The 20,599-nt window shown below is 48.2% G+C and overlaps 1 protein-coding gene across 3 annotated transcripts in view; it reads left to right on the top strand.

The window, feature by feature from the left end:
* The window catches only part of CFAP221 (cilia and flagella associated protein 221), a 91,588-nt gene extending 71,312 nt beyond the window's left edge, over positions 1-20,276 (top strand). For 2 of the 3 annotated variants that reach the window (XM_075933217.1, XM_075933218.1), the window contains exon 25: positions 19,790-20,066. In XM_075933217.1, the coding sequence (XP_075789332.1) occupies positions 19,790-20,051 (262 nt within the window). In that variant the 3' untranslated portion in view covers positions 20,052-20,066. Of the gene's footprint in view, positions 1-19,789 lie in introns of all 3 variants that reach the window. The other variant, XM_075933219.1, reaches the window with a different exon arrangement.
* Positions 20,277-20,599: the final 323 nt, after the last annotated feature.

The following is a 20,599-nucleotide window of genomic DNA, read 5'->3' as shown; positions in this document are numbered from 1 at the left end:
AAATATTTGGACTTTATTTCCAATTTGAATTTGTCATGCTTCAGCTTCAAGTCATTGGTTCTTAATTTCTACTGAATCTAATGTTCTTAGTTCTTGAATTGTAGCTGTTTCCCAGCACATTCAGCTCTTGTTATTGATTAACAGCAAAGTCGCTTATTCCTAGAGATTAACACATGAACAATAGCTGCTACCTTGAGCCTGCAGCTCCTATGACTGGGTTTCCTGATGAGGAAACAAAGGATCTTTGTGTTTAGTAAAACTGAGGCCAAAAACACGATCTCCCTGAAGCCATTTAATTGTAAAAGTGACATACAAAGTTTCTGTCTTTTTGTTTGATGTCTTTACAATGTATAAAGATCTGAGTATTGGGAGAGAGGTTTTAGGGAGAAGGAAGAAATTGCTGTTTTATATTGGAAATAATGGGTCTTCTCTGGTGTAACAGGCAAATTCTGTAAACTATTAGTTTACAGAATTAGTGGATTTAGAACCTTTCAAGAAGCTGAAAACTGAACAAATGAGAGGAAGAAGGAAAGAAGAGGGAAGAATTATATATCATGCAGGGAAATGATGCAGTATTTGGCTATTACAGCTACAAGTCTAAGGACACCCACAAGACTGCGCCAAAAAGTGTGTATTTTTTATTTTATTTACATTCTTCTAATTTATGCTCATCTAGCAGCAGGAGATGATAGCATTTTGGAAATCAAGAAATAACAGGACAGATTGGAAGCTGAGTTTACAGTGATTCATGAAATCAATCGGCAGATCTGCCGTGTGTTTCTGATGCAACTACAGTAAAACTCCATTGGTCCGGCATCTGATGGTCCAGCACTCCTGATGGTCCGGCACCATCAGGAACCCAGAAGTATTCCGGGCAGCCAGACCATTGGAGCTGCTCTGCCCCCGGCTTCCTCAATTCAGCTGCTGCTGAAACTGACCAGAGGCTGAATTGGGGAATCCGGGGGCAGAGCAGCTGGAGTGCTGCCGGTAGGTCCCGTAGCGCTGCCCCTCGGCGCTGCGGGACCAACCCGGCAGCGCCCCACCTGTCCCCGATTCAGCTGCCGCTGAAACTGACCAGTGGCTGACTCTGGGAAGCCCGAGGCAGAGCTGCTTTGCCCCGGGCTTCCTGGAGTCAGCCGCTGGTCAATTTTAGCAGCGGCTGACTTGGGGACATCTGGGGCAGAGCAGCTGGGGTGCTGCCGGGTTGATCTCACAGTGCCAAGGGGCGGCACTACTGGACCAACCCAGCAGTACCCCAGCTGCTCTGCCGCAGGTGCCACAAGAGCAACTGGGGTGCTGCCAGGTTGATCTCGCAGTGCCAAGGGGTGGCACTACCGGACCAACCCAGGAGCACCCCAGCTGCTCTGCCGAAGGCATCCCGATTCAGCTGCTGCTGAAACTGACCAGCAGCATCCCCCCCACACCACCCTAGACCCCTCATAGCCCCTCCTTCCGATAGTCTGGCATATCTGATAATCTGGCACCCCCTGGGTCCTAAAGGTGCCGTATTATCAGAAGTTTACTGTACCAAATGAAAAGTAGAAGTCACAAAATATTTTTGTACATATAGTCCACAAGAACCTCAAGTTATTATCCAGAGCTTTGAACATAATTTTCCATTGTTTCCTAGCGGCTTTGATGTTCTCTTCGCAATCATAGCACTCCTTGTTATGGACAAATCGGACCCACCACCAGTCATCAATAATCTGGGCCAAATTCTTCTCTCTCTAACCTCAGTGAAGTTTGACTCAGTTGAGTAGATGCAGGGCTGGCGATTCAGCACCAGTTCCTTCAGCGGTGCAGCTCGGATATTCTGGGCCAGATCCTGGACTGGTGCATATCTGGCACTGCATTTATTGAGTCATTTCATTTATAAAATAAGGAGCCACATAGAGACAGCAATTTTTAAGCCTAGCTTTCCCCTGAGTCCAATGGGGAATTTGGTTAAGGACATAGGAATTGCTATATTATATATTGCCCTTCACTGGCTTCCCCTTCTGCACTGCATCCAAGATAAACTACTTGGGTGAAATCTTGGACCCACTGAAGTCTGGGGCAAAACTCCCATGGATTCAAAGTTGCCAGAATTTCATTTACTGTCCTTGCCATTAGGGCCTTTCACAAGTTAGCTCTTCTCTGGTTGCTCCTCTCCACCAACAGCATCAATCTCAGTAACCCATGTGTCCACTTTTCCCACTATGGTCTTTGTTCCTTCACTCTTGTAGGCTATGTCTACACTGGCACCCTTTTCCGGAAATGCTTAAAACGGAACAGTTTTCCGTTATAAGTATTTCCGGAAAAAGCACGTCTACATTGGCAGGATGCTTTTCCGGAAAAGCACTTTTTCCAGAAAAGCGTCTGTGGTCAATCTAGACGCGCTTTTCCGCAAAAAAGCCCCGATCGTCATTTTCGTGATCGGTGCTTTTTTGCGGAAAACACTACTGTGCTGTCTACACTGGCCCTTTTCCGGAACAGTTTTCCGGAAAAAGGACTTTTGCCCGAATGGGAGCAGCATAGTATTTCCGGAAAAGCGGCTGATTTCTTACAGTAGATCGTCAGTGCTTTTCCGGAAATTCACGGGGCCAGTGTAGACAGCTGGCAAGTTATTCCGGAAAAGCGGCAGATTTTCCGGAATAAGTGGCCAGTGTAGACACAGCTGTAGTGTTTTATGCATGGAATATCTTCCCCCAGTTATTTGATAAAGCCATTTACCTACCCCTGTCAAGACCCACTTTGTAAAAACCAGGGATGTAAGCAACTATTGACTAGTGACTCAACTGGTCACTTCCCGACCCCCCACTCCTTGCTGCCTCTATGAGAGAGAGGCAGCAGGGGTGGGGGGGGAGGAGCAGGAGCCAGTGCTGGGGGGAGCTGTCTTAAAAGCTGGTTCCCCCAGCACCATCTCAGGGAGGAGGGGCAAAAGAGGCAAAGGCCATAGCAGGGAACTGGAACAAGCTGGGAATCAGCTGATTCCTAGCGTTGGCTTTTTAATTGTATTAAGAGCCAGCAGGGTTAGCTGCTTGGAGGCTATGAATACATTTGTAAAGCAGAGGCACTGTGGAGGGGACCAGGCAGCGGGAATCAGCTGTCCCGGCTCACTCCTGGCCTCCCACCGCATCTCTACTTTTTAAATGTATTAAGAGCCACCAAGCAGCTAACCCCACTGCAGCTCTGCAGTTTTCCCCCTTATCAACTAATCAAGTAGTCGATGGAAATTTCATCGAGCACTCGATTAGCTGATTACCCGCAATTTAACATTCCTGATAGAAACTTCTGATATCTATTGTAATGGTGTCTCATGCAAAATTAATTGACTCACAAACATCTAGCAGTTCCTGTAGGGGACTGAGGTAACTATTGCGTGTTTCACTCATTTTTGTTGTACGGCACACCTGATTGTCGTGTCTGTCTTAAATTAGATTGAAAGCTCGTTAGACTGTCTCATCTATTATGAGAAAAGGTAAACAAGAGTTTAAAATTAATGACACACTATGGCCAGTAGCCATCAACTTTTATAACTTTCTGCATGCCACTGTCTGGGTACGAGGTCACTTTCATAACTTCATGGAAAATTACAATAATTTTGAATTAGGGAGGGCTTTCAGTAGCAAACTGATTGAATAAGAGTCACCCCTGCCCTGAATCCGTCGGGCACCACTAATTAAGGCTGCTCCCTGTTTAACTGCCGAAGAAACAGGCATCCTTGAATAGGGGAAAGCAAAAGAACTGAAGTTGCATTTAATGAATGAAACGTGGGGCACAGAATACATCCTCTGCGTAAGGGCAGAATGACCATGTAAGTGATACAGGACAGTTTGTAGCTCAGCAGCTGGATCTTTTTTCATTATTCCTCGTTATTCTGGGACAGAAACAATTCATCATAAACAATAATGTCCTTCTGGCCACATGGAAGGTAGGAATCTTAATCTGCATCCAAAAGAGGAGACTGCTTATCTCCTGTATAAAGAGGAGATAAGCAATCACCCCCTACACTGGAGGAGGAGAAGCCCCGTACCCCCCAAGGCTGGGAGATCTGCTGCCACCACTGCGAATAGGAAACGGAGGGTAGTGGTGGTCGGAGACTCTCTTCTGAGGGGGACGGAGGTGTCCATCTGTCGCCCTGACATTTCATCTCGGGAGGTATGCTGTCTGCCGGGGGCCCGTATCTGAGATGTTACGGAGGCATTGTCAAGGATTATCCGGCCCTCTGACTACTACCCCATGCTACTCATCCATGTGGGCACTAAAGATATTGTGAGGTGTGACACTGAGCAGATCAAGAGTGACTACACGACTCTGGGGGTACGGGTGAAGGAGTTTGGCGCGCAGGTGGTATTCTCTTCGATCCTTCCTGTCGAAGGTAGAGGCCCGGGCAGAGACAGGTGCATCCTGGAGGTGAATGCCTGGCTGCGAAGATGGTGTCACCAGGAGGGCTTTGGCTTCCTCGACCATGGGATGCTATTCTAGAAAGGACTGCTAAGCAGGGATGGCGTCCACCTTACGAGGAGGGGGAAGACCCTATTTGGATACAGAATGGCTAACCTAGTGAGGAGGGCTTTAAACTAGGTTCGACGGGGACAGGTGAGCAAAGCCCACAGGTAAGTAGAGAACATGGAGACCTGGGAGATGGGTCGGACATGGGAGGGAACGTGGGCTACAATGGCAGAGAGAAAGGAGGGTCAGGGCAAAACAGGGAGGCAAGGTGTGACGTAGTGGGGGTACTTGCTGGGCTGTGGTGACCCCTGCTGTCTGGAGCAAGACCCAGCAGGGAAAACCTCACTAGGCAGAGGTAGTGCCAAACTTGTTGAACCAGTGGCCAGACACCCCCCATGGAGAGGAACAAAGGAAGGTGGAATGCTGCCCTGGCTGGGGGGCAGGGCTGGAAGGGAAGTTAGTTAGTTGGTTGCTGGCTGTCTGTGAGGATGGAGGAGACAGCCTAGGGAGAGGAGCTGGAGTTTAGGGGCCCAGTCTCCCCCCAACTCAAGGGGGCCTGAGGCATCCTAGCCCAGCTCTGTGACCAGACTACATCTGGGTATGTCTACACTACAAAGTTAGTTCGAACTAACGGACGTTAGTTCGAACTAACTTTAATAGGTGCTACACTAGCGCTCCGCTAGTTCGAATTTGAATCGAACTAGCGGAGCGCTTAGTTCGAACTAGGTAAACCTCATTTTACGAGGACTAACGCCTAGTTCGAACTAGCTAGTTCGAACTAAGGGCTGTGTAGCCCTTTAGTTCGAACTAGTGGGAGGCTAGCCCTCCCCAGGTTTCCCTGGTGGCCACTCTGGCCAACACCAGGGAAACTCTATGCCCCCCTCCCAGCCCCGGACCCCTTAAAGGGGCACGGGCTGGCTACGGTGCCCGTGCCAGGTGCAAGCCTGCCAGCACCCAGCTAGCAGACACTGCACCTGTCACGGCACAGAGCCACCCACCCGATGCCCCCCAGCCCACCCCCTCTTGCCGGGACCAGGCTGGCGGCTCCCGGGAGCTTGCCCTGGACCGCAAGAGGCGGGCACCTTCCTGGGCTAGTGCGGACATCGTGGACCTCGTCCACGATCTCCGCACTAGGCACAGAAAAGTGGCCGTCTAGGGCAGGAGAGCTGCCAGCCTGGCCACCCAGGACCAGGTGTGCATGAAAATCAAGGGGGTCCACTGAGACCCCCGACACTGAGCCCTGAGCTTACAATGGCCGTACTGGGTCAGACCAAAGGTCCATCTAGCCCAGTAGCCTGTCTGCCAACAGCAGCCAACCCTAGGGACCCTGGAGGGGATGGACCAAAGACAATGACCAAGTATTTGTCTCGTGCCATCCCTCTCCAGCCTTCCACAAACTTTGGGCAGGGACACCACTCCTACCCTCTGGCTAATAGGACTCCATTGACCCAACTTCCATCACTTTATCTCACTTCCCTTTAAACTCTGTTCTAGTTCTAGCCTTCACAGCCTCCTGCAGCAAGGAGTTCCACAGGTTAACTATTTGCTTTGTCAAGAAGAACAACTTTCTCTTACTAGTTTCAAGCCTGCTACCCATTCCTTTCCTTTGGTGTCCTCTAGTCCTTCTTTATGGGAACTCAGGAAGAACTTTTATGAATGCACCCTCTCCACCCAACCCCTGCTTTTAGAGACCTCTATCCTGTCCCCCCTCCGTCTCCTCTTTTCTAAGCTGAACAGTCCCAGTCTCTGTAGCCTTTCTTCATCTGGGACCTGTTCCCAACCCCTGATCATGTTAGTTGCCCTCCCCTCTTCCAGCCTTTCTCTTCCCCTCTCCCACCTCCTTTTCCCAGTCTCCCCCAGTTTTGTTCAATAAAGACAGAGTCAATGTTGGAAGAAACGTTATCTTTATTTTGTACATCAATAAGAAGGGGGGCTAGGGAAGGGTAAGTGGAAGGAGGTGAGGGAGGAATGGGGTACGAGCCCCCGATGGGGAGGACTGGGCTGGCTCTGCGGGCTTCTGGGGGTGGAAGCTCTCCTGCAGCCCCCCAATTACTCCCTCTCCCCAGATGGCAGCCTGCGGCAAGTGCAGCCGGGCTGATGGCCGAGTGGTGTGATGTGCCCAGTGTGGGCACTCAGGGCACTCCAAGCCAGAACTTCTTTGCAAGCGGGGCACCCCTTAGAACTGTGTGTCCGGGGTGGGGGTCGGGACCCTTTAAGCGCAGCCCTCGGCTAGCCTGAGACAGCATCTCCATGCTCTAAGTCCTCCTTTTATGCCCTGCCGGCACTGCTTCCGGCCATCCTTAAGCCCTGTTCAGAGTCCACTCAATGTGGACTTACTAGTTCGAACTAGCAAAACGCTAGTTCGAACTAGTTTTTAGTTCTAGATGCGTTAGTTCGAACTAGCTTAGTTCGAATTAACTAATTCGAACTAAGTTAGTTCGAACTAACTTTGTAGTGTAGACATACCCTCTGTGCTGTGCTGTATCCTGGAGAGGCAATAAACTTCCTCTATTCCACCGGCTGGTGCAGTCTGTTTGTGCCATTTCGGGGTGCAGGAGACGGGGGACCCCAACGCGCCGTCACACTGGTGTCAGAAGTGGGATGCACTGCACCCTGTGGATGGAGCTTCCAGCAGCAAGCGACAAGGCGCAGTAGAAGCAAGAGCCCTGGAGCCAGGCGTGCTGGAGACAGAGCGAAGCGGTTCCTGGGAATCGTGGGGCACTGCAGCACTAGACTGGTGAGTCTGCACCGAGGGACCCAGCGGGCAGATGGCCTACGCCCGACTCTTGAAGGCAGAGCTGGTGGGGCTGTGCAGAGAGAGGGGATTGCATGTGCAGAAAGCAACCAAGGCCCAGCTGATTGCCCAGCTGGAAGAGAATGACCAGCCACAGGGCCAGGATCTTGTCCCCAGGGGAAGCAGCCAGACCCCCCCTGAGAGTGTGTCAGGCTCAGAGAGGGGGAGGAGCGCTGGAACCCACCGGAGAGATGAGACAGCGTCTCCCGGGAGGCCTGCAAGCTGTAGCCCATCTAGGGCAGGGGCCAGCCCAGCGGAGCTGCGGCGGCTGGAGATCCAGCTGCGGATCAGGGAATTGGAAGTAGAGGACCGAGAGAAGGAACGCCAGGACCGAGAGAAGGAGCGCCAAGATCGAGAGAGGCAGCGACAGCATGAGCTGGCCATGGCAGAGCGGAGAACCGGCGGGGTACCGTCTGCGCCAAGTGCGGATGGGCCCCAAGGTCCCAGGACTGCCAGACGCTTGCAGAGGCTGAGGGACCAGGCTGGCCTCCGTGCAGCTCAGCCCCGGGGGAGAGGTGGCCAGGAGAGATTCCTGCGGGAGCGTGGACTCCTGTTCCGTGAATGGCTTCCCCCCAGGAAGGTGAGGGCATGGGGTGTCCAGCGGCAGCTGGTCGTCCCCCGAAAGTATCGCCTCCAGCTGCTGTATTTGGCCCACGATGTCCCCGTTGGGGGCCACCGGGGGATCCGGAGCACCCGGCTGAGGCTGCTCCAGCACTTCTATTGGCCGGGAATCTTTACAGCCGTGCAGCGGTACTGCCGGTCCTGCGACTCCTGCCAGAGGGGCGGGAAGGCCCAAGACAGGAGGAAAGCGGCTTGGGGGTCTCTACCCCAGATAGACCCTCTGGGCTTGCTGAGAGAGTTATGGGAGGGGAAGACCTCCCTGGATGGAGCTTCGGGGGTGGAAGCCGCCCTGGCTGTCCAGAGAAGGCTCACTGGGCTCATGGCCCCGACCCGAGAGACCCTGGCCAGAGATCAAGGCCAGCGGAAGGGTGGGTGTGACCCCCGAGGACAGGCCTGGGCCAGTCGCCCTGGAGTGGGGTGGCGAGTGGACGGAGGAAAGCCAGCTCATGTGGGGCCTCGCCACGGTCGGCCCGAGTCAAGGGGAGCACCCATGGCCCCAGGGCGGGTTCCCACGCAGAGGACCCGAACTTCCCTAGGTCACGAGCGGAGTGACCCTGCTCAGTTCGCTCTCGGAGGGGGGAGAACTGTGACGTAGTGGGGGTACTTGCTGGGCTGTGGTGACCCCTGCTGTCTGGAGCAAGACCCAGCAGGGAAAACCTCGCTAGGCAGAGGTAGTGCCAAACTTGTTGAACCAGTGGCCAGACACCCCCCATGGAGAGGAACAAAGGAAGGTGGAATGCTGCCCTGACTGGGGGGCAGGGCTGGAAGGGAAGTTAGTTAGTTGGTTGCTGGCTGGCTGTGAGGATGGAGGAGACAGCCTAGGGAGAGGAGCTGGAGTTTAGGGGCCCAGTCTCCCCCCAACTCAAGGGGGCCTGAGGCATCCTAGCCCAGCTCTGTGACCAGACTACATCTGTGCTGTGCTGTATCCTGGAGAGGCAATAAACTTCCTCTATTCCACCGGCTGGTGCAGTCTGTTTGTGCCATTTCGGGGTGCAGGAGACGGGGGACCCCAACGCGCCGTCACACAAGGTCAAATCAAGACCTTAGATGCCTATATACAAATGTGAGAAGTATGGGAAATAAGCAGAAAGAACGGGAAGTGCTAATAAATAAGTACAATTATGACATTGTTGGCATCACAGAAACTTGGTGGGATAATACACGTGATTGGAATGTTTGCATGGAAGGGTACAGCTTGCTCAGGAAGGATAGACAGGGAAAAAAGGGAGAAGGTGTTGCCTTATATATTAAAAATGAACACACTTCGAGTGAGGTGGAGATGGACATAGGAGATGGAAGTGTTGAGAGTTTCTGGGTTAGGCTAAAAGGGATTAAAAACAAAGGTGATGTCATGCTAGGAGTCTACTACAGGCCACCTACCCAGGTGGAAGAAGTGGATGAGGTTTTTTTAAAACAATTAACAAAATCATCCAAAGCCCAAGATATGGTGGTGATGGGGGACTTCAACTATCCAGATATATGTTGGGAAAATAACACTGCAGGGCACAGACTATCCAATAAGTTCTTGGACTGCATTGGAGACAACTTTTTATTTCAGAAGGTTGAAAAAGCTACCGGGGGGAAGCTGTTCTAGATTTGATCCTAACAAATAAGGAGGAACTAGTTGAGAATTTGAAAGTGGAAGGCAGCTTGGGTGAAAGTGATCATGAAATCATAGAGTTCACAATTCTAAGGAAGGGTAGAAGGGAGAACAGCAAAATAGAGACAATGGATTTTAAGGCGGCAGATTTTGGTAAGCTCAGAGAGCCAGGGCTGGCCCAAGCCCTTTTGGCACCCTGGGCCTGGACGTGCGGCACCGTCCCAGGGGCGCACGGTGCATGCGCGTGCCGGCCATGGCCGCTGGTGCGCAGCCTGGGGCCTGCTCCCGGGGCGCACGGTGCGTGCACTGCCCGGCCCGGCCCGGCCCAGCCCGGCCAGCGCTTCTAGCGCACACACCGAGCCGTGCATGGCCCCGCAGCCATAGGGGCAAGGGCACTTCTTTCTGGCACCGTGGGGCTGGCACTGCGGGAGCCAGGTGCGCGGCTCCTGATGGCAGCTGTAAAGGATGCTGCATGCCCCTTACAGCTGCCATCAGGCGCCCCCCGTGGGTTGGCGCCCTGGGCAGCTGCCCAGCTCTCCCATGCCTCCGTCTGGCCCTGAAGAGAGCTGATAGGTAAGATCCCATGGGAATCGAGACTGAGGAGAAAACCACTGAGGAGAGTTGGCAGTTTTTCAAAGGGACGTTGTTAAGGGCCCAAAAGCAAGCTATTCCGATGTGTCAGAAAGATAGAAAACACGGCAAAAGACCGCCTTGGTTTAACCACGAGATCTACATGATCTAAAAATAAAAAAGGAGTCATATAAAAAATGGAAAGTAGGACAAATTACAAAGGATGAATATAGGCAAACAGCACAGGAATGCAGGGGCAAGATTAGAAAGGCAAAGGCACAGAATGAGCTCAAACTAGCTATGGGAATAAAGGGAAACAAGAAGACTTTTTATAAATACCTTAGAAGCAAGAGGAAGACCAAGGAGAGGGTAGGCCCACTGGTCAGTGAGGAGGGAGAAACAGTAACAGGAAACTTGGAAATGGCAGAGATGCTCAATGACTTCTTTGTTTCGGTCTTCACCCAGAAGTCTGTAGGAATGCCTAATATAGTGAATGCTAGTGGGAAGGGGGTAGTTTTAGAAGGTAAAATAAAAAAAGAACAAGTCAAAAATCACCTAGAAAAGTTAGATGCCTGCAAGTCACCAGGGCCTGATTAAATGCATCCTAGAATACTCAAGGAGCTGATAGAGGAGGTACCTGAACCTCTAGCTATCATCTTTGGAAAATCATGGGAGACAGGAGAGATTCCAGAAGACTGGAAAAGGGCAAATATAGTGCCCATCTATAAAAAGAGAAATAAGAACAACCCAGGAAACTACAGACCAGTTAGTTTAACTTCTGTGCCAGGGAAGATAATGGAGCAAGTAATTAAGGAAATCATCTGTAAACACTTGGAAAGTGGCAAGGTGATAGGGAACAGCCAGCATGGATTTGTAAAGAACAAATGATGTCAAACCAATCTGATAGGATAACGAGTCTTGTGGATAAAGGAGAAGCGGTAGATGTGGTATACCTAGACTTTAGTAAGGTGTTTGATACGGTCTCACATGATATTCTTATCAATAAACTAAGTAAATACAACTTAGGGGCTACTATTAGGTGGGTGCATAACTGGCTGGATAACCGTACTCAGACAGTAGTTATTAATGGTTCACAATCCTGCTGGAAAGGTATAACAAGTGGGGTTCCGCAGGGGTCTGTTTTGGGACTGGCTCTGTTCAATATCTTCATCAACGATTTAGATATTGGCATAGAAAGTATGCTTATTAAGTTTGCAGATGATACCAAGCTGGGAGGGGTTGCGACTAATCTGGAGGATAGGGTCATAATTCAAAATGATCTGGACAAATTGGAGAAATGGTCTGAGGTAAATAGGATGAAGTTTAATAAAGACAAATGCAAAGTGCTCCACTTAGGAAGGAACAATCAGTTTCATACATACAGAATGGGAAGCGACTGTCTAGGAAGGACTATGGCAGAAAGGGACCTAGGGGTTATAGTGGACCACAAGCTGAATATGAGTCAGCAGTGTGATGCTGTTGCAAAGAAAGCAAACATGATTCTGGGATGCATTAACAGGTGTGTTGTGAGCAAGACACGCAAAGTCATTCTTCCGCTCTACTCTGCACTGGTTAGGCCTCAGTTGGAATACTGTGTTCTGTTCTGGGCACCGCATTTCAAGAAAGATGTGGAGAAATTGGAGAGGGTCCAGAGAAGAGCAACGAGAATGATTAAAGGTCTAGAGAATATGACCTATGAGGGAAGACTGAAGGAATTGGGTTTGTTTAGTTTAGAAAAGAGAAGATTGAGGGGGGACATGATGGCAGTTTTCAGATACTAAAAGGGTGTCATAAGGAGGAGAGAGAAAACTTGTTCATCTTGGCCTCTGAGGATAGAACAAGAAGCAATGGGCTTAAACTGCAGCAAGGGAGGTTTAGGTTGGACGTTAGGAGAAAGTTCCTAACTGTCAGGGTGGTCAAACACTGGAATAAATTGCCCAGGGAGGTTGTGGAATCTCCATCTGTGGAGATATTTAAGAGTAGGTTAGATAAATATCTATCAAGGATGGTCTAGACAGTATTTGGTCCTGCCATAAGGGCAGGGGACTGGTCTCGATGATCTCTCGAGGGCCCTTACAGTCCTAGTATTCTGTGATTCTATGAAAAGGAGAATGTGTCTACTCTGAACAAAACTAACTCCAAACCGCAAACCTAGGAGGAGTCATTGGTCAATAACAGAGCAATGTGTGTAGCAGGCAGGACTGAGGTTTCCCACAGCTCTGCTGTAACCTAGGAAGTTCTCCATTTTATTTCCAGCTTTCAAGTCATCAGATGACTCTTTTCATACTTCACTTTCCAGATGCAAGGCCTGTTAATTGCCCTTCATTCTTGGGGCTGGGTTCTCTGGTCAGTTGAGTTGGGCTCCGTCCAAGACTAGATCTGGTTAAAGTAAAGTAGCCTATGGGTGCTATAATTTGTGCCACCGCCTTCTGGTCCCCAGTGACCATTCTGGCAGTCAGGGTTCACCAGGGCAGCAGGAGTGTAAAGTAGGGGAATGATACAAATGTTGCTTCAGTGGCTTGACACCACCACCCATTGGTAACAGGACCTTCAAAGGCACAGATTAGGGTACGTCTACACTGCACAGCTATTTCAGGATACCAGAGGTAGCTATCCCGAAATAGCTACCCTGTGTCTACACAAGCCGCCTAATATTTCGAAATATTTTTAGAATTAACGGGCGCGCTATTTTGCCATCCCGGTCAACCTCTTGCATGAGGGATAAGGGATGGCTCGAAATAGCACGTTATTTCTAAATCTGGCACTGTGTAGACATGCCAAATTTCAAATTTCAAAATAGATTCAAAATAAGCTACGCAGTTTGTATAGTGCAAATTGTGTAGCTTATTTCGAGTGTAGGGTACTGTGTAGACGCACCCATAGGCACATTTACAGCTGTTTTGTGCCAGTGGAGCAGTGCACAATAGCCAGGCTCACGTGTCACCTAGGTCCAATGCATTTTGGCTTACAGTGTGTGTTTCCTATACCTCTCTGTGACTGTGTGTACTATTAACCCTTAGAATACTGGCATTTTCCAAGCTGGCTGTTACAGGACTCCATAGGAAGACAAACTTGTAAAATATGTGATGGGTGTGATATCTAAGGCAAGAATCTGGAATGGCCATATTCATAGGCACAGTTCCTGGATGGTGCTTGACCTCCTCCCCTTCTGCCCTGCCTTTTTCCACCCCCATTCACTCCAGCCCATTCTGTTCCCCTCCCCCACCTCTTCCTGCCCTGCATCTCCTCCTTCCTGCCTGCTGACTGGGGAAAGGAGAGGAGCAAAGGGGACATATGTCCTGGGGCCCAGTGATTCACAAGGGGGGCTCCCGCACTGCTGCTGCTACTGCTGCTGCTATTGTGGGGGCCAGAGCCCCTAGCTCTTTAAATAACCTCCAGAGCCCCAGGCAGCATGCTCCAGGCATTGCTGAAGGGCTGACGGGGAGAGGCTAGCCCCTAGCTGTGTCCCTTCCACCTGAGGACATGCCTCTTCAGGGAGCATGGAGCTGCCCCCTCCCACAGCTTGCCCTGGGGCTGGCACTTCTGTCAGCCCCTCTACTTCCAGCACCTCCTCCACTCCATGGAATAGCTGGTAACAGCAGGCATGAGGGGCAAGGAGGGAGGGGAAGGAACTAATCCTTGGGGTTGCCATGTGTGCTCAGACTTGGCTCCTATTGTCACATTGGTCATGAATGCTTTTGTAAGGGAATGGAGAATTAAGCCCAATAACGTCAAGGGATGATATTGTTTTTCCTGTTCTAATAAAGTTCCTTTTTTACTGTCAGAAGAAAGTGATTCCTTCTATGATTCACCACCATTACTGCATGACTTTCGCTTCCTGCTAAGCTACTGACCCAAAAGCCATTTATTCTGGCTTTCTGAGGTTTGGATTAGGGGTGGGATGGATGGTTCATTCTTTGTAAATAAATATTTTCTCAGTGAAAATTATCTTGTGTGTGTAAATTTCACATGTGTATTTAAGTTCGTCCCAGCATAGGAACATGGTCATAACTAAAGAATTTGCAACACGTTTTGGAAACAAGATGGTGAAAACAAGCTGCTGACATGATGTCATTTTCTAGACAGATATGTCTTCCTAGTATAAGCATATGCAAGAAACACATGAGCTATCAATATCTAGAACGCCAGCTGGCCAAGATCTAAATTGCTGTTTTCTAAACACAATGTTGTTAAACTTTTCACATGCTGCAGTTGAATTTAGCCTGAAGCTCTTTGGTGCTATTTTATCTCTGAAGTGAAATTAACAGAGAAAAGATTAATTCAAAGTACTTGCCAAATGCTCTGCCAGAAGTTGTCTTTCTTTAAATGACAAAGAATGAATCACATGCTTAGTTGTTACAGAGTTTTTGAAAAATCTGAGATTGGTAGGATACAGTGTGGGAAACAGCGACCCCATGTGGTACAATGGTGCAATCTAGCAGTTAAACATTGTCAGTAATTCCAACATTATGTCCTAGCTCTCTATGGCTCCCTCACTCTCTCCCAGGAAAAAGTAAACTAGAGTTTGTCGTAGATCTGACTCACCCAGCTTTGTGGAGCAAGTCACTTAACCTCTCTGCCTCAGTCTCTCAATCTGGGATAATAATGCATACCTACCTCACGAGAGTATTGTGTCTATAAGATCAGTGGTTCCCAATCCAAAGGTACAGGCAGTCCCCGGGTTACGTACAAGATAGGGACTGTAGGTTTGTTCTTAAGTTGAATTTATATGTAAATCGGAACTGGTACATATTGTAGGGCAAACTCTAGCCAAACGTTTCTCCAGAGCTCAGTTTTATTCTCCCACACCTCACTTCCCTCAGTCCTTTATTCTCAAGCTGAGGTGTCGGCTGAGAAAAGCCGCTCCGCGTCTCCCTGGTCTGCTGGGGGGGGGGGAGGAGGCACTAGCTTCCCGTCTCCCTGGTCTGCTGGGGGGAAGCAGCTAGTGTGGGGTTGCCTCACCCCATTTGTAAGTAGGGATCCAATGTAAGTCGGATCCATGTAACCCGGGGACTGTCTGTATAGGGTACACCAGGGTTTTCCAGGGGTACATCAACTCACCTAGAAATTTGCCTAGTTTTACAACAGGCTACATAAAAGGTTACTAGTGAAGTTAGTACAAACAAATTTCATATAGTCATCTACTTGTTTATACTGCTCTGTATATTGTACACTGAAAAGTAAGTATAATATTTATATTCCAATTGATTTCATTTATCATTATACAGTAAAAATGAGAGCAAATTTTCAGTAGTAGTGGGTTGGGACACTTTTGTATTTTGATCTCTGATTTGGTAAGCAAGTAGTCGTTAAGTTTCAGAGGGGCAGCTGTGTTAGTTTGTAAACGAGGTGAAACTTGCAGCACACAAGGCCAATCAGATTCCTGAAAGGGGCACAGCAGCAGTCTGGAAAGGCTGAGAGCCAGTGAATTAAATTACAGGCCACATCTTCAATGGGCATAAATCAATGTGGCTCTATTAAAATTAATGGAGTCACACTGATTTGCATCAATTGAGGATCAGACTCTGTACTTTTCCTTCTACCTCTCTGTGCTAAGTATAAAAGCTGTTGCTTGTTTTGTTTGCACTAAACGTGAAATACTCTCCAGGCACAAGACCCAAGGAACCGCTTCAGCTCCATGTTAAAGGTCTGAGTGGTGCACTGGAACAAATTACATTGTATGTGAGGGAAGAGGAGAACGCACGTAGAGAAAAGCACAGTACTGGCATATCCAGCCCGATTGGGGATGCGGATATCCCCAATTCCCACTGGCTTCACAGACAACTGAGGCTGCTTAGCCTCTCAGTGGATGGTCTCAGTTTCATGCATTTCTCTAGATTGGGTTTTGCTATACCTCCCAATCTGACTGATAAGTCAAAGTTAATTTACATCAGATGTTTCTAGTACTTGCCAGTCAACTCCCATGAGAAGCTCACAGAAACAGCAATCAGAAAAGGCCCTGATAGAACATGACTAGCTATCAGAAGTTTCACAGGTTCATTGGCACCAGTGGAGAATTAGTTGATAGGCTTTGAATGAAAGTGGAGTCCTTTGCTAGATACAATGGTAAACGTTCTTTTCATCAGTTCTTAGCGCCAGTTTTTTCAGCACCTGTGTTGGCATTGAATCAAACTGATCTCTACACTTACCCCATAAATAAATTCATCCTTTCTCTCCTTTGTCTGTGAAGATTTTCAAGTTCCCAATGATTTTTTAAATGTTGTTGCTCTTGCCACTGGTCTCAGCTCCGTGGAGCTGCCCAGTAGTTGCCAGTGACGACTTTCAGCAAGAACAGAGAGGAAATCTCTATAAAAAGGGAATAGCGATAAATTCCCAGGGAGGCACAGACTGGAGGAAGACTTCTTGAAACCATACTAGGCAATTTTGTATAGCTGGTACAAAGACAGTCCCATCGATTTTTCCAATCCCAGGTTATAGGAAAGTTGTGATCTTGACCATCAACCCCTGGAGGCACAGGCGCTGACTTTTGTTTTTGCTTGAGGGTGCTCCTCTCTGCCCTCCCTCCATATGAGCGGTGGGTGGGTATTGGGGGGAAGAAGTTGAGTGGGAGTGGGGTCAGGGGGCAGAGCCTGGAGAAAGAGGCAGAATGTGGCTGAGGTCCCAGGGTAGAGAAGGACTAGTCAGCTGGTAAAGTATCCAATAAACAAACGCTTATCGGATAGCCGATAGGATAGTCGATTAGTCGCTTCCCCCCCCTTACTGCCTCAGCAAGGGGGTGGAGAATAGGGGGTACCTCACAGCGGCAGCACCGCACAGATCAGCTTCTCCATGTGGTGCTGTCGCTCTGATTGCCGCAGTGAGCCCGTCGTCAGGCCCCTTGCAGCATTTCAAAGTGGCAGTTCCTCTTGGAGCCCGGGATCAGCGGAGGGACTCCCCCGCTGATCCTGGGCTCTATGCAGAGCTGCCGCTTAAAAACGCCGCCATGCTGGGCTTCAGCGCTTTCTCCTTTGAAGTGTAGCAACAGCCCTAGGGCTTTTCCTATGCTTCAAAGGCAGAGGCGCCCTATCAACTAATCGAATATGCATCGACTATTCAGTTAGTCAATTACCTGATACTTAATATCCTTAGGGTGGAGCATCGGGGCAAAGCCACAGTCCAGGTGTAGGGCCTGCAAAAATTATTCCAGTCCAGTGGGTGCTGAGCACCCTGTTTCTTTCCCCAGTGAGTGGTTGAGCCCTGGAGCATCCATGGAGTCAACAGCTATGGCTTCATGGCAACAAGAACTCAGACCCTGCAAAAAATGGGCCCATGATATGAATGTCACTCAGATAGGGATCAATAATGGGTATCAGAACGTTTTTTGTGCTAGCGGGCAGAGCGGGGTTGGGATGAGCCTTGTTCCCATGTATAGTTCGTACCCTAGTCATGTTTGTCTAATAATGAGGGATTCATGTTAATGATCTATGAGGGCTTCTTACTCTGTCAGCTTCTCAGCTGTGTCCCTCTGGCTGTTAAAACAAACAGCGGATGCATGTACCATCAAAGGGGTCTGAGAAATCTCAAGAGATGCACTAAAACAGGCCCAGATTTGGATCCTTTATCTCAGGCTATGTCTACACTACAGAGTTTTTTTCAGAAAAATGGCCATGTTCCCAAAAAAAAACTTCACTTAGGTCCACACTGCAATCGCGTTCTTTCAGAAAAAAATCAAAAGAACAGAGGGGTTTTTCTGACATTGGTAAATCTCTTTCTACGAGGAAGAAGTCTTTTTCCGAAAGAGCTCTTTCAGAAAAAGGCGTGTGTGGACGGGGAAGAGGGAGTTCTTTTGAAAGAAGAGGAAAAAGGAAAAAGCACAGGTGCCCTGGTGGCTACTCCATCCACAGAAATCACAGCTGAAATGCAAGAGAGCATCCATTCAGTGTGGAAGCTCTCTTCGAAAAAGCAGATCACTTTTTCGCTGCGCTTTGGCAGTTTGGACGCTCTCTTCTGGAAGAAGTTTTTTCAGAAGACCTCTTCCAAAAGAAGCCTGCAGACTAGACATAGCCCCACACTGAGCAGAACTTTTTTTTCCATGAGTAAGCCCTGCTGGCTTCAGTGGGGACCTGTTTGTGGAGGAAGGAGTTGCCCAGGGTATGTAAAGATATCAGACTCTGACTTCTTGGTGATTTATTTTTAGAGTACGTAATTCCTTTAAATTCTGGACTTACACTGTCCAAGGTGTTTCTACATTGACTGCTCATGAAAAGCTGGGAGTGGAAAGGATGCCGCATGCCCATTTGGAAACTCACTAGTTCTAGATCATTTCCTACAAAGTTCTGTCTGGGATGTACTGGAATGGCCACAGCAATTTCAATTCAGCATTAGTCTTGCTGCAAACAAAGCAGGATTTAGGTGCCGTGTGCCACACAATACACAGAACATTACTTGTGCCTTAAAATCTTAAGGCCTGATTTTCTGAGTTGCTAAGTTATCACAGCTTTCCTTGAACTTCCTGGGAGATGTTGCATAGTCAGCAACACAGAAACTGCTGGCTCTTAATTTGTTTGGTGCTTTTGTTAAAACACCTCTTGCCAGGGCTCTTATTTACTTTTTAAGGATCAAATTCCCATTGGAGGGGTTGGACTTGTATTTTCCATATCAGACTCAACTGTGATGGAGAAATGCACAGCAAAGTACACAAATGAAACTTGAAGGAGCAACATGTGTGGTGACTGTTTATATAGTCAACAAAGCAGAACAGTCATTTGAAAGATTTTTTTCTTATTGAAAGGATCAACAAAGGTTACCAAGAAGCTTTTGTCCTGCAACAAGAAAAAGGCCTTTAACTGTTTCTAGACTGCAACATGTGTGGCTCTGTGCCCACAAATCCTTCAATTTTAAAAGATTGGTCAAATCAGTCATCTCATAAATGGAGAAATGGAAACAAAGAAGGTTGTTTAACAGGCTCTGCTTCTGTGATTAGCAATGTTGGGTACAGATAAAAGTGCCTACCAAACCTGAGTACTGGGCAAATGAGAATAAGGCACAGACCCTCACACCAGTTCTCCACAAATAATTTTAAATATGTTCATAGTCAATCCCAAAACTCAACTCTAGTACCTTTCAAACTCACAGGCAACTGGAAAACTACCTCTGTCTTAGTATTCACGTAGAACAGATCTACGCAACACACAGCCCCCAGGCCGCCTGTTTGTTTGCAGCCCACGATGCAATTTCGGTTTACAGTGTGGTTTGGGTTGACATGTGTTTTAATAGTTAAATTCCTGGACTGTTGTGAAGCCAAAACAAAAAAGTGTCAATATAATGGTCTTCTGTTGATATGCGTTTTAGAAGTTAAATTCCTGGACTGTCATTGTTTATTAAAATATTGCATTTTATTAATATTAGCAGAACTGACTTAAATGGGGCCTGCATGTTGTGTAGTCTTGTCTTAATTTTTATATTCATGCCTGTCAGTGTGAAAGAACTTAGTTGCATATATTTGCATATATATTTGTAAGTATATGCAATCACACTTAAGTTGAGGCCCTCCGCACATGCTGTGAATATCACTGTGGCCCCCAATGCTTGCAAAGAGTAGCCCTGACGTAGAACATATTTTGGCACAGTATTTCCTGTATATCTGCCTTCTTTTTCAAAAGCTTCAGAGGGTAGCCGAGTTAGTCTGTACAGAAAAAATAACAAGTGCACTGTGCCCACAAAAGCTCATGATACCATCTACATGTTTTGTTAGTCTATAGAGTGCTACCAGACCATTTGTTGTTTTTTCTTTTTCAGCATATTAATGCAATACCTATTTTGTCCAGCAGATGGCACCACCTGCATACCCAAAAATGCAGAAAAAACAAGGCACTCTGGTACATGCTGATTTTTTGTCAAGTGGGAGTGGCTAGGTATCTGGTCAGACAAGAGCAGCTAATGTCACACAACAAGACAAGGTGGGTGAGGCAGCATATTTTATTGAACCAGCTTCTGCTGGTGAGAGAGACAAGCTTTCAAGCAGACACACAGCTCTTCTTAATATCCTGGGACACACACAGCTACAACACTGCTTCTCACCCAGGAAGCTAGGAACAGAACCAGAATCCACTAGCCCCAACTTTGATTACATCTTTAACCACTGGTAGATGACACCCCTCTTATTGTGTTGTTTACTGTTTGGAAAGCTTTTTTCCTTCTCTCTCTGCATTTTGATCCTAGTTGTTGATGCTTTTAATTCCACTTTCTTGTGCTTGGTTACTGTTAATTACCCAGTTCATGTGCCCAGCGGAGACTCCTCCCAATTCCCTGTGTCTGCCTGGAGCTAGACACACACTGCGCTTTCCCAGCTGTAGCAAGGATGGCACTTGCTGCTGCTCTGCTGCTCTCCAAAGCTCATGCTTCATTAACCAGGGGAAGTAGACAAGTGAAACAAATCAGTTATTATGTATATGCCAGTAGTGCCTAGAGGTACCAGTCAGGGCCTCCTTGTGCTGTCTGGTGCTGTACAAACATGCAGTAAAATAAAGTCTCTACCCCCAAAGCAATTATCTAGGCAGAGACAAGGGACATCAGTAGGGAAGTGTGGAACTCAAAGGAGGAGAGTTGAAGGAAGACTAGACAGGACAGTACTAGAAACA

The sequence above is a fragment of the Pelodiscus sinensis genome, chromosome 7 (genome assembly GCF_049634645.1).
Source record: "Pelodiscus sinensis isolate JC-2024 chromosome 7, ASM4963464v1, whole genome shotgun sequence".
Classification (NCBI taxonomy): domain Eukaryota; kingdom Metazoa; phylum Chordata; order Testudines; family Trionychidae; genus Pelodiscus; species Pelodiscus sinensis.
This window is presented reverse-complemented; position numbering and strand designations above follow the sequence as displayed.